Genomic DNA, 19,555 nt, shown 5'->3' with positions numbered 1-19,555 from the left:
GACATTTTGACTCATGAAGTATTTATTCTGATTCTTTCATGATACTATTGATGATAGTGATAACATTGAACATATTAAAGACACTGACAATAGAATAACTGTCCTGATCACATTGATAACAATATGATGAAAACATGATCAAAATTATTTAAAAATTGTTTTTAGGCTCGGTGTTTATATTTGTGATTATTATTGAGTGATCATTGTGGTAGATGAGCTACTGCTGCTATTAGCTAATCTACTGCAGCGGTGGTTGAGAAGCTAATTTAAATATCTGATGATCACATTTATATTTCAAAGTGAGTCACAGAAACACAGGAGCCTGGAGGCCAATTTTCCTTCTGCGTTTGTTTTCATCTCTCTTTCTCTTATCGTTTGTTCTCACCAAGTCGCTCACGACTCCATCAGCTGTCACTCTTCATCGGACTTCATGGATCTTTAGCAAGACTCTTGTCAACAAGATGAGACGGAGCAGATGACATGAAAGTGATGACACATTTCTCTCTAGTTTATTGGTCGCTTTCCAGCTAATCTGCTGCTCTAATTTCACAGCTTGACTTTTGTTTAAGTTGCAACATTTCTGGCAAGATGTGTAAATCTGCAGAGAACAAGAAGCTCTAAACCAATGACTGATATTTTGGCTTTCAGTTGGTGTGAGTATGTCTACAAATGTAGATAAAACAACAACATAAGGAAAACAGGCAGAAGTTGTTTATGGACGTGTTAAAAATTATTGATATGGGTTTATTTCAAATGTAATGGACATGGAAAGAAAGGAAAAAAATGGAGAGCAAACATTAAAGAAGTTTGTTTCTACACCTGCAGAAAGAGAGAAAAAACACAGAGAAACTACAAACTACACAATGCTAATTAAATTAAATTAAATTAAATTAAATTAAATTACATTTAGTGGTAACTGCAGCCCAAGATGGAGCATAAACACTTGGATCCAAATGTTGTTTTTGCATTTCTCAGCTTATAAGGTCAAATTTTCCAACTAATACTTAAACTGTGAGGACTGATTGCTCTTTATGGGGCCCAAAGCCGCAGTAAAAAGAAAAAATAACTTTTGTTTTTGGGTTAGTGATTAGGTTTAGGACTATGGTATGAATTGAGTTGAAGTTAGATTCAGAGTATTGCTTTGAAAATGAATGAAAAATGAACTGAAAATACATTTAAAGTTGAAATAACAATGGTTAAATATTATTTTGTCCATTTTTATAGTTTTGTATTGGACAAACGCAAAAAGATGTGAAAACTTGTTAAAATTTAATAATAGAGCAAATTTAGCATTTATTGGGTTTCATCAATACATTCAGCTGAAAATAAGTTTGACCCCGCTGTCATAAAGTATTCTCCATCATGGCTGCAGAATATTAAAGAAAATTATTTTAAATTAAAGTGATTTAAATATTTGGTTTAATCTGCAGTTCTTACAGTTTTAAGATGATATTTCTGACCTTCACAATGCTGCAGTTTAAAAAAAACAACAAAATGACAAAAATAAACTTATATTTACAAGAGAAGTGAAAACACACAATTTTTACTGTAATCTTTTTTATTACAAAATATAAATGACAAAAAGCTTTTAAAACTGTGCTGCTAAAACAAAGACAGATGTGACAGACAGGAACTAAGCTTTTTTTTTTTTTTTTTTTTCTGCTACAGTTTATAATGTACAGGTGAGTGTGATCCTGCTCAGGTAGAAACCAAAACTTAAAGACAAGATGAGCGGAAATGAAAATGTCTTAATCTGAAGGAAAGTCATAACAGAACATCAATCAAAGATTATATTTGCTCCAGAACACAAACAGATTCCTTTCTTTGTTCAGAGAAATTATTCCACACTTCTGAAGACAGAAAGCAAACTGTAAGTAGTAAAAGATTATTCTGACAATTAGTCAATTAATTGGATAAAAAATTGTCACATTCTATAGATTTTTCATTTAACAACTTAAAACTTTTTTATATATTAGAAATACACCAAGCGATGCAAGTAATGACATTTATTTTTTAAATTTTATTCCCTAAAATGCAGTAAGTTCCTTTAGTGAATTTGATTTGGGTGAAGTTGATAGGGGCCACTTGAGGGGTTTTGGTAGAAACATATTTGCAGACAGAAATTGTTTCACCTTTAAATCAAAATTTATTTATATTTTATGCAGTTTTGTCTTGATTACTGCTCTGAATATGTTGCTGTTTAAGCAAATAGTCTACTCCAATTAATGATTAATCGATCAGTTGATGATTATTTCAATAAAAGTTTCAACACAATTAATAGTTTCATCCCTAATCAGAAGTGGTTTCACTTAAATGAGTTAAAAGTATTTATGTTTCTTAATTTTATTTAGTCATTTTCTGGAATGTTCATCTTTCCAGACATTTTGTTTGGACAGAAAATAAGAACTGTTCTTGTCTGTCTTGCAATTATTTCTGGTACCAATCACACTCTCATTTATCAATCCGCTGTTTGTTTCAGGCACGGATTAAAGAACAGCTGATTTCCAAATGACAACATTGAAAACAAACAGAAGGACGTCGGAGGGTTTCCACGTCACAAGCAGATCCACTACAGTTCAGTTTAGCGGGACTGATGGGAATGAGGGGGTCTGAGAAGTCCTGTTCAGTGTTTTCCGTCACTGTTCTTGAATAAAAACAAAAAACACATGCGTAAAATGGCACCATGTGTGCGTAAAATGTTGCCAGTGGGGAAGGCAGGCGCATCATCTCAGAGGTTTTGGATTCTGCCATGGAGGAATCCCCGGGAAGCTTCACTTTCCCACCTCGTCGAGCACCTTGCGGTTGAGCTGAGCCTGCTCCCGCTGACTCTCCATCTTGGCAATTTGGATCATATTCCTCAGCAGGTGGAAGGTCAGGTCGATGGAGAGCGGCGGCTCCTCGCTGCGCTTCAGCAGCTGCTCCGCGGTCCTCAGCGCCTCGTCCTCTTCCGCCTCCTCGCCGTCAACTTCCGGCAGCAGCAGGTGGAGGCGGTCCGGGTCCCTCCGCTGGAGCAGCCGCAGCAGGTGGTCGCCCACCAGATCCGAGGCGGCGCCTTCCGTGGCCGCCCTGAGAAGAACATCGTCCACCTGCTGTGTCTGGAGGCGGCTGGTGCCATCCAGCCAGCCGGGGAGAGAGCGCGGTCTGCCGGCGGCGGGGCGGAGGTGTGACGAGAGGAGGACCGAGGAGAGGAGCAGCAGGAGGGGGACCGGCTTCATGTCCTGCAACCAAAAGGAAATTACGATTTTTTAAAATTAGTTTTGAAACTTAAAACTTCTGACAGTGTAAACATTTTGGCAAAAGAAACTAAATACTTTTCTGCATGACATTTATAAAAAAAAAATCCTCAAGAGTTTTGTCCCAGCTAAAGACAACTATGACCTTTAGATGGATGTAAAAAGCTGCAGAACTCACTTGATTTTCGTCAGTTGATGCAGCTGAACTTTTCAGAGATGTCTGGTCTGATTCTGGAAAGTCCTGTGAGCCGCGGCTCCAGAGGTCTGCGGGGTTTTATACATCCAGCCCGCTCCTTTTTGACGTCAATGCAACAACATGCCGCCGTCTTGGAAAGCGGGCAGCTCTAAAAGACGCACAACGATGCGGCAGCTGGCGGAGCGCGGATGGACTGAGAATGTAAGCAGCAGCTTTTACTGCTCTGTTTGTTCTCCATCTTCTTTTACAAGACGAAGGAAGAAAACGCCAGAATCTTCACTGGGTCGTTTTATTTGGGTTTAACAGCCCGACGTTTGCTAAAAAAATATATATTTTATAAATTTAGCTCCTTCCTTATGCTTTTTGAAGTTTGGTCAAAACCTTTGTTTAGCATTCCAAACTATGAATAATTTTTCATTGAATTTATGATTTTCAAAAGCTGGCATGAAAAATTCAATTCAAAGTTTAAACCAAACAATGACGCAAAGAAAGAAAATTAAACTAGGAAAACATTTCTTCTTCTATCGATTGCGCCAAACTAACTAGTGAGCTCTCCATGGTGCTGAACCTGCTCCTACTTGTATAACGTTGGATTTCACACAATGACAAAAAGGAATATTTTAAATATCATAAGATAATTTCACGTGAGTTTATTACAAATCACAGAAACATGCATCTCTGTCTCCATCTGCCACTTAAAACACAACTAAAGGCTCAACAATGTTTTGGCATAAATGTTTCGAAAACATTTTTACCCTTGAATAATTAGGTCTGAAATCGCTGCAAAAACAAAACTTTTATGTAGGTTTCACCGACAGTGACGTGAAGTGAACAAACATTAAATATATTTTGTCTGTTCAACACTGAGCCTTAAAAGGTTTTGAAATAATCCCGATGTCCTGCAATCAACACTGCAAAAACACAAAGTCTTCTCAAGAATATTTGCTCGTTTGTAGTGCAAATATCTCAGTACCCTTGAAATAAGATAAAACTAAGGAGCTTTTAATGTCTATGGAAAAATGCTTAAAATAAGGGAAATAATCTCCCTGATTATTTCAGGTACTTTTTAAAATCAATAATAAATTAAAATAAGCTCATATTTTTGCTGAAAACTTCCTTGTAAATTAATTTTGCATTATGTCAAGTGTACCAAGACATTTCCACTAGAAATGAGTCTAAAAGAAGATTTTGAGTTTTTGCAGTTTGGAGCTGGACAAATCTGTTTCTCTTGATTAAATGTAATCAAATTAAAGGTTTGGATTTTTCTACATTATTTTTCAGAGTAAAATCCTGACTACATTATTCAGTAGGTTTTTGAGACACTTTTGGTCATTTTCCTGCTCTGGGTAACTTTCAGAAACAACGATTGGACTAAAAATCAGTGCAAAGGAAAAACCAAGTTCAAACAAATACTTCAAACTTCTGACCAAGGCCACTTACAAAGTGTTTGGAAGCAAAATATACAGAAACGCTCCGACTTTTGTGCATCGCTGCGTCCAGATGAACTCCACCCACCCTCCTGTTCAGGTTACTCTGCAACAACACTCCACTCGTTTTATCACCTTGGCTTAATTTGAAAATCACAGGCAGTTGGAGTGCTGCTTGAAAAACCTGCAGCGCTCTGGGTAGAGCTGCTCCCGTCCCTGGAGGGGGTAGAAGAGGCTGTTTGGCGGAGTTTCAATGCATTCGTCAGATGCTCTCCGCTTGCAGATATAGCCTGAGTGTTTGTTAATGTGGCTGCCAGCGTGGCTCAGCAGCCTCCAAAAACACAACTACTCACCAAAACTAACAAGTTTCCCCTGAAGTTCACTGAGGCTAGACGGTCCGCCGGCATTAAAGAGCAAAACTTTATGGTTTCAAACATTATGTAGGATTTTTATTTGTTAAAATGTGCACAGTAAATATTCAACATTTTCCTTAAAGTATGAAAAAGCCAACCTGATTCTTAGAGGCAGTTTTTAGGATGAAGAGATATAATGATGGTTCGCTTGAACTAAACAGAGCAAAACCAACATGGTTATGTGAAAATATAATTGCTGCCCTGGTTAAATCATCAATTCATTGTAATTAATCCATTTTTTTTCTACAACAAGGTCTGGCCATCCTCTTACCCGTAGATTCAATAAACCAATAAGGGTGAAAATATTTCAAAAAGAAACAAATTATGCCCTGATCTACAGAAATTCAAGTACAGATGTGAAGAAAAGTCTTCAACATTAATCAATCTGGATAAAAGTAGAAAGTCAGTTTCTACAAACTTGGAAAGGTGGGAAATTGATGATCAAAGTCCATAAAAACCTTGAAGACTCATCTAGGAAACAGAGACTCAAAAAAGTGTTTCCTGTGTGGCTTTGGGACATAAACTAATTTCAATATTCCTCATCATAGCACAAGAACTTTTTAGAGAAAAACAAGCGTTTTTTTCTTTTCTTTTCAGAAACTGCTGCATTTCCACGGAGCAAATGTATTTTTCAAAATGTCAAATTGTGCAATTATGTGGTGAATGGAAATGCAGCTACTGAGATCTGCAGTTGAGATTCTTCCAAATCTAAAGTTAAACTAAAACAAAGAGTAAACCATGACGGATAAGACTTTTAAACATTTAGACAACTTTTTGTTCCTGAGGGTTATTAAAATGCTGGCAGAAGAAACCAGAACAAAGTACAATGAGTCAGGTGGAGGAGAGTCCAATAAAGCAAACATGTAAATCAAAAAGACATTATGAGTGAAGCTCATCGAGGCGATGAGGAGAACATTTCCTTCATCAACCAGCAGGTGTTAATGTACGTGTGGCTCCACTGCAGCTCTGCAGCCAAATCCCATTTCCATAAATAACAAACTTTCACAGACATTTCTGCAAAAATGCAAGTTTGACTTTCAAGTGCGAATTTGTCACTCGGAGTAGACGAGCAATCTTCCCCGACCTTTTACATGTGATTCAGTCACAGTTTTACACGTTGGAAATATCAGGAGACTAAAGGAAGTTGTGCTCATTTCTCACACACACTCGCAGTCTACAGTACAAATGAGTGTAAAAATCATCATCATCAACAACAAGACAAGCTGGACTTGTGAGGTTTCTTCACATCTTGTTGGCCTTCCAGGTCAGGTAGGAGTTCCAGGCGACGGCGACTATCTGGACGACGGCCAGTCTGCAACGAGGAGCAAAACCTGAACATGTGGGAATGCACTTAAACTGGCATTGGTAGATTTAAATTCACTCTAAAAAGATCAACTTTTAAATACATTTGCAGATTCAACCTTTTAAAGAAAGCTTAGTATCTTACAATATGACTGGAAAGCAACAGAAGCATAAAAATCTCACCTGTGATGCAGCGGGACGAAGTAGAAATTAGCAATCTGGACTGGAGGCCACAACTAAAAAACCCATTGAAACCAGATGAGAATTTATGTTTATAATTGTAACTAACCTCAAATGAACAGATAAACAAGAGACCAGAGGTGGACAGAGTACCCAAAAATGTTACTCAAGTAAGAGCGACGATACTTCAACTTATTATTACTAAAGTAAAAAGTAGCTGTCCAAAAAATTCCTCAAGTAAAAGTAAAAAAGTCTTTGGTAAAAAGTACTGAGTAAGTGATCAAATAATCAATCTTTTAATATTTAAAAATTACACAATCAGATGGACCAAAATAAAAGTTACATTTAAATTTTGGGATTCTAAGGATGAAAATGACAATAATTCATTTAAGACAAAAAAACAACAAAAACAAGTGAAAGAAAATGTTACTAAATTAGTTTCTTTTAATAAAAAAACTTTGGAAACTTTAACAAAATCTGCAGGTGTGTGTCTGCGTCTGGGGGATTTTTGGTTTGTTTTTCATTCAGTGGGTAGAAAATACAGAAGTTTTACTCAAGTAAGAGCAGCGATTCTCCATAATAAAATTACTTAAGTAAAAGTAAGAAGTACAGTATAGTAAAAAATACTCCTAAAAGTGATTTTTTTAAAATAAAGTTACTAAAGTAAGTGAAACTGAGTAAATGTTACTACTTACTACCCATAGGATCTTAAAGGTTCCATTTTTATTTGTATGTGAATTTTTACATTTTCATGTAAATTTACTGAAAACTGCATAATATAACATTTATATTTAAAAAAAGTTTTTTTTTTTTTTTTTTTTTTTTTACATATTTATTAAAACTGTCATGTTGTGAAACAGATAATCTATGAAAAAAAAATCAAGTTGCTCCACTTCCTTGCTGAGCTACAATAGGAATCTGCAAAAATGAAATGACTTTCAGTCAAAAACAATCAATCAGAGCCAGGAGGAGGGTCTAAGTGCTGCCAATCAAGATCATGTAAGGGCTGCTAAATGTGCTAAAGGCAGAGAAACAACTTACCATTACAAAGAAACTGTTTATCCACCTCCATTAATGACTATGCTAACTGGCAGAAACTGCTGTATAGCAGAAGTAAAGGTATGAGAATCATACACAAGGATGATTGACAGCACTAAGACCATCCTGGTGGCTCTGATTGGTTGTTTGACAAACGTTTTGTTTTCTGTAGTTGGCAGTGGAAGAAGGCAGAGGAGCTTGATTTTATTTTATTTTTTCTCGAGAAACATGTTAAAATCATATTTTTAAAAAAGTCACAAACTGCAGCTTTTATTGTGCAATGCTTGGCCTAAAACCGTCTCAGTGCTGCCCTCCTCAGGTTGAATTGTGCTACTGCAGTTGATTTTTTTAATGTTTACAACTCTACAGCTTCATTAGTGTCTGAAGTCCTATGTTTTGGTATAAAAAATAATCTCACAACCATGATGGAAAAAACAAAATAAGTAAATTCAACATCAGAAACTTACATAGTAGTTAGAGATCAGGGCATCTGTGTAATCCTGTGAGAAAATGAAAAAATATATTATTGTATAAAGAAAAACAAAATAAATGCACTTCAAAATAAAAATAAACATATAAATATCTGTATAGAGATATTAACATACAAAAGCAAATACATTAAAATTACAGGTAGTTTAAGACATTTAAGAAATAAAGAGGGGTTGCTTAAGAACTGAAAGAAATAAAATGTATATTTTTATATGCGGGGTTTTATGTGTGTAAAAATGGCTCAAAATGAACTAAATAAATGTGGAGATCATATTTTCTTTACTCTTTTTGTGATCCTGATGTGACCTGAATGTTTTTATTTGTCTTATCATCAAAAGTTTCCATAAATCAGATATTGCTCAAATATTTAATGTGTGTGCAATGAATTTGTATGAGTTAATGTCATAAAGTGTCACAGCCCAAAAACCAGAGCAGACAATGATTAAGTTCATTCATGAAACAGGAAGTTCTCTCAGCCAGCGAGGAACAAGTTGCTCACATCCTCGTCACGAAGGACGGAGAAAAGAAACGAACTGGAAGAAAATGTTTAGCTGCGCTGCGAAGGACTCAGTGAAACAGTTCTTAAAACTCATGCTCAAATAATTCAAGATTTTTCCTGTTCATTTGAATTCCTGTCCCTTAACATAAATTAGTCTTCCACCTGCAGAAGATGGAAGAAACAAACTGAAGTAAAGAGCAAAACGGGATTGAGACGAAACATTTTTTATTTAAATTCACCAAACTGGAGTTTAACTACAGATATTCAATATTTATGGAATAAATTCATACAAAGATGAGGACTGGAATGAAGAAGCAGAAAAACAGAAAAGAGGATGGAGGGATGAAGAAAAGAGTAATGGGAGGAAAGAAAGAATTAGATACAGGGAAGAATGAATGAATGAATGAATGAGTGAATGAACAGTTAACTTTTCTCTGAAGAAATGCCTTCCTCCAGTTTTTTCCATTTCAGCTCAATCAGGTTTTATTGATAAATCTCAAAATGGCGTCTGAACGTTAAAGCAGCTGGTTATTATTATTATAAAATGATCTCTGGTGGTTTTTAAACGATCAGAATAAACAAAACTACAGGAAGAGGAAAAAGAAATGAAGAAACCAAAACAGACGAGATTAAAGTAAACACATTTTATAAGACATGGCGTATTAAATACGTAGAAATATAATTAATTTTGGGGTTTAATCATGTTCAACTGCTTCACCAGTTCCTTCTGCATCAGCAGCGATGAGTCACCTGATCATGATGTTAGTAACTGAAATATTTGGCTCATTAATCAGAGAGAGGTTAATCCAGAACCTGGAATATGATCAGAACCACAAATCTAAGGTAAAATATGTACAGACGTGGTTGTTACGGCCTCAGTTTGACTGTGACCTTTTGACCTCACAGTAAATACTAAACAAGACCGTTTGGTAGCACAGACAAAACATTACAGAAGAAAAGTTTCACGTCATTCTACCTAAAGGTCACCTGAATGCGTCTCGGCGTATAAAAACAACAAGCCAATGTTCCTGCTCTGTTTTTTTTTTTCCAGGCTGAAACACTTTTCTAATTATGGACAAACAAGCTACTTCACCACCTGAGGTTAAAACACGTCACAATCTTCAGACAACAGAACAAAAGGAGGCATTTTCCACCGACTGTAAAGGAGCTCGTTGCATCCAGACCCGTCTGTGTTTGTGTGCCAAACAAAAACTCAATTTATATTCTGAAGGAGTTCAACAGAAAAGTATTAAAACTTTAAAATGACGACGTCATCAAACTTTGTTCTGCTTTTTTATGATGTCATTTACTGAAATATTTTTTCCAAATGGAAGATAAGTCTTCCATTTGAAAAAATATTTAAATGGAAAATAGATTTAAATTTTGTGTACAAAAATTGCAATGTTTTTACACAATTTGTGTATTGTTTTGCATAATCTTTGGTGTCTAAAAATTATTTTTGTTACGCAAAATTCAAATTTATTTTCCATTTCAATTTTTTTCCAAATGGAACTTGTTGTTTTACCCCCAACCTGTAGAGGGAGCTAAAGGGAATAGTGATGAGCAACTAGGTGGAAAATTTACTGAAAGCTTTAGGAAATTAATGACTGAATTTTATTTTTTTTAAAGAACCAAACTGAGGTTTTACTTTTAGTTTAAAATATTTTATCTAAACATGTCAGTTTCACTAATTTTGATACAGCTGAAAAAACCACCTTATCAAAAAACTTTTCATCAAAAAACTGAGTTGTTTCAAAGTTGACATGTCTTCATTAAGCACATTTATTTTTGTGATTCCAATTTCAGCTGGTGACAGACTGATGCATCTTAGGTGCACAAAGGAGCATTCTAGCAGATCCTTCCTCCTCTTTTTACATTTCTTCTTCACCTGAATTATCCCACTGGGAGACAATAAAATATATTTCTATTCCAACAGAGGCTGTAGAGTCTGAGTCTGGCCCCTTTTGACCCTTGCAGGGTCAGATGTTGGGTGAAAGACTGGCAGCTGTCTCAAATGTTTTCCATTTCTGACTGATTTGTCCCATTGTAGACTGATGGACTTCAAATTGTTTGGAAATGATGATTGATGGGCAGAAAGGTTTGTTTTTCTAAGGCTGGGATGCTGAAGCTGATGGCAGTGTGTCCTCACCTAACTCCTGCATGGCTGCTAAACCTTAACCAACTAACCAAATCACACGATAAATTAAAATTAATTTCCATTCTGATGATTCATTTTAAAGGGAAATTTTGTTTACAGAGACATCAAAATCTGTTTTCTTAATGGTTTCAGTTGTGTGGTTTTTATTTCCATTTTAAATTTGGTTTTGTTGTGTTTTATTCAGATATTTGCAATAACTTTCAGCTCCAGGTTAATTGTTCTTTAAAAAGTTAAAGTTTATTCATCTTTGAGTGACTGAAGTTGCATTTTTTGTGTGTCAATATATTACATAAAAATGGTCTCAAAACAACATTATAATTGTTTATTGCATTATTTACTGGGACAATTTATTGTCCAACAACATTTGTTATTGTGTCAGGCCCAGTGCTGATGATCAATGATCAATAATGATGTATATTTGATCAGCAGCACCTTTTCAAGCAGCAATGGTGGACTTATGGATTCTTTTGGTTTATTTAATGTCATCACCCAGAAATTGTTCAGACATCATTTTTATTAAGTACTGATGTTAGATAAAAGATAAGAAAAAAATCACACCAAAATGGGTGTTTTTCAAAATAAAGTGTTAATAAATAACAGGGCTTGATGATTTAATCAAGTTTCCTTATAATTTTCTTGCATTTACACTAAAGTTTAATATTTTGCACACTTTTATTCTTTCATTTGGGATTCAACTGCTTCTAAAAACAGCTAAGGTGCTTAAAAAGAGACAAAACAGTTTTTTTGGGACTAAATTAATGTTTTTTGTTGCTTGGAATCAATCTTTGGGAACTGCGCCGTTACCTAGCAACCCCAGCCCGTTACCTAGCAACCCCAGCCCGTTACCAAGCAACCCAAGTGGAGCTCTAGCGGGGTTTTACCACTGTATTCGCTGTTCAATGGCTGCTGGAGAAGACAAATGTTTTGTTGTTGGCTTGTTGGTTGTGCAGGGGGCTCCACTTCTGCTTTTCAAAGATGTACAGTTGTATAACTGCAGCTATTTTCATGTGCATGGTAAAACGCTGAGTTAGGGTGCGTGGCCCACAGCAGCTTATGTGGATTTGACAAAACGTCCTAAAACCGCTCAGACTAGGAAGATAAATCTCTTCATCTAAGAATGATTTTGTGCAAAAAAACTTTCATAAGATTGTTTTGTAAAGCCATAGGAATATCCTAGGCTGTTCAAGGAAGCATTGATGTTCAATGTGCATTCAATAAAAGTGTCCAGAAATGTTTGATTTTGTGAATAGCCGTTTAGTAGCCCGCTCCATCAGTTTTCCTCTCACGCCCCCGCGCCGCCAGGCGTCGTCATAATGAGCTCATTTGTCATTTATTTTGTGTCCTTTCTGACATTTACCAGGTTGGCCTTTCAGGTCCAAGCCTCTCCTTTGGTAAATAATTGATGGTGATCAGCGGCACACTGGGTAAGCAAAGCGCTGATGGACGTTTGAGCAGCTGGCACAACACGACGGTTCGCTCTGACCTGGCATACAAACAAACACACAAACACACACGCACACACACACACACACACGCTTATATACGGAGCTATGAGTCACCCTGGCTGGTTCGACAATCCCTCCTCCTCCTCGTGCCTCTTCCTCTCCCCCAGGAAACAGTTTCCAACATTAATGTAGGTGTTGGAGGTCTTCAACTGTTTCCACAAGGGAAAAAAATCAAACTTCCTCCTTTTGTGTCAATATTTGTAACTGCTATTTGGTCAGTTTGTGTCGGTCTGCAGAGTAATTTTAGTCGTTTGCAGGTCACTTTTACAATGGCACATCATTGGTGATTAAAACAAGTTAATTCATCGCTAACGTCCTACTTAAAGGCCTCTGGCACTTGTTTGGTGTGGAGTGCTTTAGAAAGTAGTTTAATCCGCTCATTTTCTGCTGTGAGACTTAATTAAAACCAATAATGTGTTCATCCTCTTCTGAATGAGGTGGGCGACAAATGTTTAGCTTATTTGGCTGCTAGTACCTTTATGTGATTTATCTCTACTAAATCAAACTAACAGTGTAGATTGAAAACTCTTCTTCAGCTTAAGTATATTTATTTTAATAATAGTTCAGATCTGTATTTGCTCACCCGCTTGAGTTTGGCAATGTTCTCCTCCACTGTTAGTCCATTCAGGGCTCCAGAAATACTGAGGAAAGTTCCCAGGAAGCACGGAGCAAAACACAACTGAGAACCCCAACAAAAAAAATTAAAATAAAAAATAAAACAGAAGAAAGGAATCAGTGGTGCTTCTGCTAATGCTAAAGCACTAATCATAAACATTGGCTCTGGCATAATTTACATGTTCTATTGTATTTCTGTTTACATCTACTGTCAATATTTTATTTTGTTATTTTATGTTCCTTGTTTGAAATAAAGTTATTGAAAAGGGAAAACATTAGGAGAGGAAATGGAACTGCTGCGTAAACAGTCTTCATCCACTTCAAAATAAGAGCATGAATATAAACAGGTAACTATATGGAACAAATTTTACACATAAAACTTCAATATCAAACTTTATTCAACTAAACATTTACGAAACAGCCAAAGTAATTGGCACTTTACAATTTATCTTAAAAAGTGAATTTAGGAAAAGCTAAATTAAGCAAAACAATTTGCTCTGCTAATTGCAAATTAGCAAGTTAACGGATGTTTTCCCTCCATTGAAAGAAATCTTGGGAACTGAAGTAACTTTTTAAGTAATTACAGACAGAATAAACTTAGTTGGCTGCACATGATTTACAGTCAATGCTAATCACCGTTTTCTCTCACCTGGTCAACAAGCATTTTCTTCATGGCGTCAGATTTAGACCCTCCAACCACGATCCTGTCCAAAACTTTGTACCAGCTGCCGATTACCGGACCCTGTATGAGGTGAACAAAAAACCTGAACAAAAATGTATCTTTTATATGGCAGTAAAATTATTTTAACACATTTTGTGGCATATCTTGCAAATCCTGTAAAATATTCAGTTCTGTGAAAAAAGCTTTTACCAACTTAGTAGTTTATTTGAATTAGTTCTAAAAACAGACAAAGATAAAAGAGCAAAAATAAACTTCAGTTTGAAAATAAAGACATTTTAAAAAAAAGAGTGACAACCTGGCAAAAAAAATTATGAAATCATCAACCAGCTGCTACATTTCATAAAAGATAAATACAATTTTTTGATTAAATAGAACTTTTCTTACAATGGTTTGTCCTCAGTTTTGTGGCAAAAAATTTCTATATTGATCTAAAAAATTAGACAATCGCAACAAGTTTTCGGTTTACTTTCCCACAAATATTTCCACTGATTTGCTCAGATCTTAATTGAAAAGCTGGATTTTTAACAAATCTCCAGCAAATTATGAATTTGTTTTATACTCTAGAATTATGGCTGATGTAATTTTAGACCTAACAGAGAAAAAAAAATATCAACTGAAAAATATTTCTAAACCTCATCTCATTTAAATCTCAGCATTTTCTGCATATATTTTTAGATCAAGTGCTTGATAAATTCTGGATTTGAGACGATTACTGCAGCACAAATAAATGCTTTCGTCACAAAGACGTAAGAATCAAATATGCAGCTTTTAAAGGTAAATCGCACAGCTGTCAGCAGGATTTACTGGATAAACTATTAAGAGTCTGACAGAGAAGAAATTGCTTTAGTTGGATGTAAACGTTAATAAAAGAGTCCCATCAAGCCATCATAAATGACACAATAGATAAATAAGAACCACTTTTACCACAAAGAAGAATCCTATACTCATCATCCGGGCTGTTCGTCCCACATTGTGATGAGCTAATCCTCTCCTCTCAATCAGCTGTTGGGAGATGACATCACCCACACCCACCAGAGACCCTGAAGGACAAAAAAGCTGTCAGTACACTGTGCCTGGTGTTATATGAATGCGATCCCTGCAGATTCGATTTGTAGCTGCAGAGACGTTTTCAGTACGAAGCTTTTGTTAAACAGGAGCAGGATGAGTGGAGCTCATTTATTTTGTTGAATTATGGCAGAATGCAGGCGCGATGCTCAGTGTTTAACTCCAAAATGGTCGGGTAGCTGTCGCAGGTAGAATGCATTTCCACATCTGTCTGATTTTTAATGTGTTGCCATTTAAAAAGTGTGTTTTAAATGCTATCTTTGCTTGCTGAATATTAACAAAGTTGCATATAAAAAGCAATGATAGGAGATGTTTGGGACTCCAGGTTTAGCAAGTCAAATTTAAGACTTAAGACCTTTTTTTAATCGTGCGATTAATTGCTTATTGCGATATGCTTCGGCACGCACATCTCCAAATTGTACATAAAGGCTGCTTGCTGAGACAAAAGAAAAGTAGTGATTTTTTTGGTTGCACTTCAAAACTAAAATGAATTCAAAGAAATTTAGGCAATCAGTAGTTTAGGTAAACTATTGTAGAAAATGGAAAACTAAAGCTTAAGGTGTTTAGAATAGATTTTTAATTTTTTTTATTGTTGCTGCAGTTAAAGATGAATTTACTTTAAAGATTTTGAACATCAATAAATTCTAAGCAGAAAATAAAGTAGATCAAATTGAATTAAAGTAAAATAAGTAATTGAATTTAGTAAATATCAAATTCCTTAATTAAAAAATAATGCTGCTTCAAAAAAATATAGATTTTTATTTTTTGGGTTGCACAAAGAGTGAACAATGTAGTCGAATAAACACGGCTGGAGTCAAGAAAAGGTAATGAATTTACTTTAATTTTGTTTTATATTTTATATATATATTTGAAACATTACAGCCATGTTCTGCTGTTGAATTGGAAATGTATTTATAGCAGCAGTAAAAGCCTGAAGGACAGCAGCTGCTGCAGTCGATGCACTAGAGATGAATCTAATAGCAGCTGAACAAAGTAACCTTTTTTTAGGGGGTTTTTCCTCATAGAGGAGCTTATAAAACATTTTAAATGTGGTCAAATCAAATGTCAATGTTTGATTCACACAGTTTCCTTTACAAATAGAAACAGACTCCATCAGTTTTTTAAAAATATTTTGCTGCAAAATCTGATGTATTTTGTTTTTTGTTCATTAAAAATACACACTATAGTTTTTAGGATTTTAATTTAAAAACAACAAATCTTTTTCTTTCCACTCCCAAGATATACACCAATAACACAAATATTTAAAGAGAAGTGGCGAGAGCAAATGAGGTGGATTAGCAGAGCTAGCTAACAACTGATTATGTCATCCAGGACATTTTAATGTGAAACGTTGTCTCTGTCAGGAGTGCTACAGCAAATGTCTTCAGTCAGAGGTTACTACAAATTAGTTGCAAAGCTGACTGCTACTGGAGATCCTTCCTTACCACCAGTAAACAGTTATTTTAAGATACTTTTAATTACCCTTTAGGATAAATAAAGAGTTGTATTATTATTATTGAATTTGTTACATCTAATAAAATACAATTTACATTTATTAAAGTTTGAGGTGACAAAACATGCAGCATATGTCACCCATATGCCCGAATAACATGCAAATATTTTTTCATTTAACAAACCTTTGCAGAAAATAATGCATTTTATGTCCTATGAGAGAAAACTGCACAAGCCAGGTTTTTTATTTATTTACAACCCCATATAAAAGATCAAAAACATCAAAATATTAAATATTACAGTTAGAAATTATGGATTTCATTTTAAAAAAATATGCAAAGTGAACCACTACAAAGAAAATTGCATAACTTTAGCAGCATTATGTCCTGTTTATTCTGTTCTTCAAAGTTTAACTATCACAAGAAACACTTTAAAAGTTAAATGCAATTCAAAAATACTGTTTATAATTCCTGATTAGGATTTAATATAAAAACATATCGGTATTTCTGAAACACGATAAGATTTGCAGAGTAAAAGTCTTCTGAGCAAATTTTCCTCTAAATCTGAATTTCTGATTGAAATAGTCTTGAAGACAATCATTCTTTAATTTGAATTAAGGTAAGATTTTTTTCAGAAAGTCTGATGGACGCAACGTGACGAGTATCTGCTGCCATCTAGTGGCGATAGACCTGAACTATTTTGCAATTTAGTTCAATCATTACAAAAAGAAATAAAAACAAAAACAAAAAACGGGTCAAATATAAAACTGGAAATTTATGCAATAAATGCATGTATTTCAAATTATTTAAATGCTAAAATAATCTTTTGATATTTTAAAACATGTTGCATTTTATGTTGTGTTTTTGTGTTTGATTTGATGTAAAGCACTTTGAAATGCCTTGCTGCTAAAATGTGCTATACAAATACAATTTGATTGATTGATTTTAATATTTTATATAAAAAGCAGTAATAATTAAATTTTAGCTATTATTTTTTATCTTTTATTTGAATTAATGTTGCTGACTTTAATTTATTTCCTTCAAAGCGAGTTGGATCTAACACAAAACTTAGTTGCTGGGCAGATTAACCAATTAATAACACCAATTTTAAATAATTTTATGATGACTGTGGGATAGGAAAACATGACGTCATTCAATAAATAGAATTTTTAAAAATATACTGAATTAAAATTTGTATTTTATCATTTATAATATGTAATAAGGAAATATATTTATCTAATATGATATGGAAACTTTTTTATATTTGATAAATTAACAATTTACTGGGACACTTTTGGTCTTCCATACTGTCACAAAAATATTGATTCATTAATGTTACTTGTTATGGCTACTCTTGCATGCTAACAAGTTTCCAAAAATCAAAAGGTGCCTGAGTTGTTTCTAGGAGGAGGTTTTCAACTCGTCCAAAACAAAAAGCACTTGCGGAAAGTTTTCTGGTTGCAAAATGTGAGCTTTCTTTATGTATAAAAATAACAGAGAATATTCTCTGAGTTGACTTCCAAAAAATGTAAATATAAACTTTATTTGGTGGTAGAAAAACTGTTCCACTCCTCACTCCTTAACCAAACAATCAGATCAACCACAGTAGCTGCTTCTGTTTGTTAATAACAGCAGGAGGCTGACTGACAAGGAGGAGGGTCTAAGCACAAAAAAATCTACAATTCACATAAACTTTAGATCTGTAACATCAATACAATAGCAAAAATAAATGAATCTAATTCTCCAACATTACTTGTTAAAGAACAAAGTTCAAAAGGTTTCCCTTGTTGATTCTAAAACTGAGGTGAACTGTCCACTGGAGCAAAGGTTTGGTGAAAAACTGACCTGCAGTCCAACATTTTTAAACTCATTTCAAGCAAAATACAAGTTTCTATGTACATAAATGAGCATTACTCCTTTTATAAAGTGCTTACAGCATATTTAAATGATTGCAATGAAAGCAGAGGTGAGACATATTACTTACCAGCTGTGACTATCTGGACTGACCAGGGATATTTGGTCATCAAGAACTGATAGGATCTCCATAGACTAGCCATCCTCCTTAAAAATAAAGGAAATGTTGATAAAAACAAAAACAGCCAAATCAGAAGCAGCGTGACCCAAATTAAGTAAACCTGCAAATAAGCATCCTTATGTCCACAATTAGAACAAAAATTCGCAAGGCTCTGGAGAACAGATCTACACAAGGAGGAGGTGATTAAGCAATTTCATTCCAGTGTTTTGTACCCGTGGCACATCTAAAAACTGCTGGACAGCGGCCCTCGAGGACTGGAGTTTGACACCTGTGCATTACATCAATTTAAGATTAGCCTGTACGTTTTTCCTAAATTACATATTACTCAACTGGATCCCAAATGAGCATATTCATAGATTTTGTTAATGCCGAATTAAAGACTATACTGACATTAATACAACTAACCAACGATTTACTCTTTAGCTAAAATTCAATTTCAGAATTTTCCAATGAAGTGTAGAAGCTCGTTCTTTTTGAACGGAGTTTGGCGAGACAAGGATTGGGAAGTTTTAAAGTCGGCTTTTTAGTGGTTTTCCGTTAAAGAAAAACACCTTGAGCATCGAAGTATATCTTCCCGAATAACAGCTCAGTTTAACCGCTTAACAAGTCGCAATAAAGTGGATTAAAAAAAAGCAGTAAATGCAAAATGTGTTACATGCCTGTCTGTGAGTCCGGCTGAAACCGGAGAAGAGTTAACGATGCCTTCACGTGCTCACATCAGCTCGGATTTTTCAGCTACATAAAAAACTGTTCTGGTACTCACTAAATTTCCTTAAAACGATTTATAAAGTATGACAGGAACTTCAAATATTTATTATTTACAATTTTATATCAATAAATTAGAATAATAAAGCAGATAAACATAAACAAAGAGGTACATTTTAAGGATTTTTTTTTATGCAAAAGCCTTTACTTTTACAGATTACATATGATATATATATATATATATATATATATATATATATATATATATATATATATATATATATATATATATAGCATCTTTTATGACAGTAGGCTGACAGGAAAGGGGGAAAGACATGCGGCAAATGTCGGTCGGGTCCGGGAATCGAACCCTCGACATCCGAGTCGAGAACACAAGGCCTCCAAATGTGGGTCGCGCTATCCCCTACACCACTACAGCACTCCCCATATATAAAGCATTTTTAATATACAGTTTTGAACCTTTCAAAAAGTACTTGAATGTACAATTCTGTATATTTACTAAGCATTTGATCAAAACAAGCCCCAACTAATCTAATTTTCT

General features: G+C 34.8%; 2 protein-coding genes across 3 annotated transcripts; both read right to left on the bottom strand.

The window, feature by feature from the left end:
• Positions 1 to 960: 960 nt before the first annotated feature.
• On the bottom strand, positions 961 to 3,479 carry uts1 (urotensin 1). Its single transcript, XM_044106407.1, has 2 exons — positions 3,412 to 3,479; positions 961 to 3,218 (listed from the first exon to the last, which is right to left on the bottom strand). The coding sequence occupies exon 2, from the start codon at positions 3,213 to 3,215 to the stop codon at positions 2,772 to 2,774; it is 444 nt and encodes a 147-aa protein (XP_043962342.1). The 5' UTR covers positions 3,216 to 3,218; positions 3,412 to 3,479; the 3' UTR covers positions 961 to 2,771.
• Positions 3,480 to 5,257: 1,778 nt separating this feature from the next.
• mpv17 (mitochondrial inner membrane protein MPV17) lies at positions 5,258 to 19,023 on the bottom strand. Of its 2 annotated transcripts, none has more exons than XM_044106405.1 (8): positions 18,948 to 19,023; positions 18,238 to 18,314; positions 14,662 to 14,777; positions 13,705 to 13,797; positions 13,024 to 13,119; positions 8,257 to 8,289; positions 6,755 to 6,807; positions 5,258 to 6,581 (listed from the first exon to the last, which is right to left on the bottom strand). In XM_044106405.1, the coding sequence occupies exons 2-8, from the start codon at positions 18,308 to 18,310 to the stop codon at positions 6,512 to 6,514; spliced, it is 534 nt and encodes a 177-aa protein (XP_043962340.1). In that variant the 5' UTR covers positions 18,311 to 18,314; positions 18,948 to 19,023; the 3' UTR covers positions 5,258 to 6,511. The 2 variants fall into 2 exon arrangements, with proteins under 2 accessions (XP_043962340.1, XP_043962341.1); XM_044106406.1 differs by having other exon boundaries at positions 18,840 to 18,955.
• Between the last annotated feature and the right edge of the window lie 532 nt (positions 19,024 to 19,555).

Source organism: Gambusia affinis, linkage group LG22, assembly GCF_019740435.1.
Source record: "Gambusia affinis linkage group LG22, SWU_Gaff_1.0, whole genome shotgun sequence".
Taxonomy (NCBI): Eukaryota; Metazoa; Chordata; class Actinopteri; order Cyprinodontiformes; family Poeciliidae; genus Gambusia; species Gambusia affinis.
The sequence above is the reverse complement of the archived record's forward strand: the minus strand, read 5'-3'. Positions and strand labels throughout refer to the sequence as shown.

Coding starts and splice junctions, on each gene's coding strand:
- mpv17 (XM_044106405.1), bottom strand. CDS start 18,310: ATGGCTAGTCTATGGAGATCCTATCAGTTCTTGATGACCAAATATCCC. Junction 14,778..18,237: donor AGTCCAGATAGTCACAGCTG/GTAAGTAATATG, acceptor TTTGTCCTTCAG/GGTCTCTGGTGGGTGTGGGT. Junction 6,808..8,256: donor CCCTGATCTCTAACTACTAT/GTAAGTTTCTGA, acceptor TGGGTTTTTTAG/TTGTGGCCTCCAGTCCAGAT.
- uts1 (XM_044106407.1), bottom strand. CDS start 3,215: ATGAAGCCGGTCCCCCTCCTGCTGCTCCTCTCCTCGGTCCTCCTCTCG.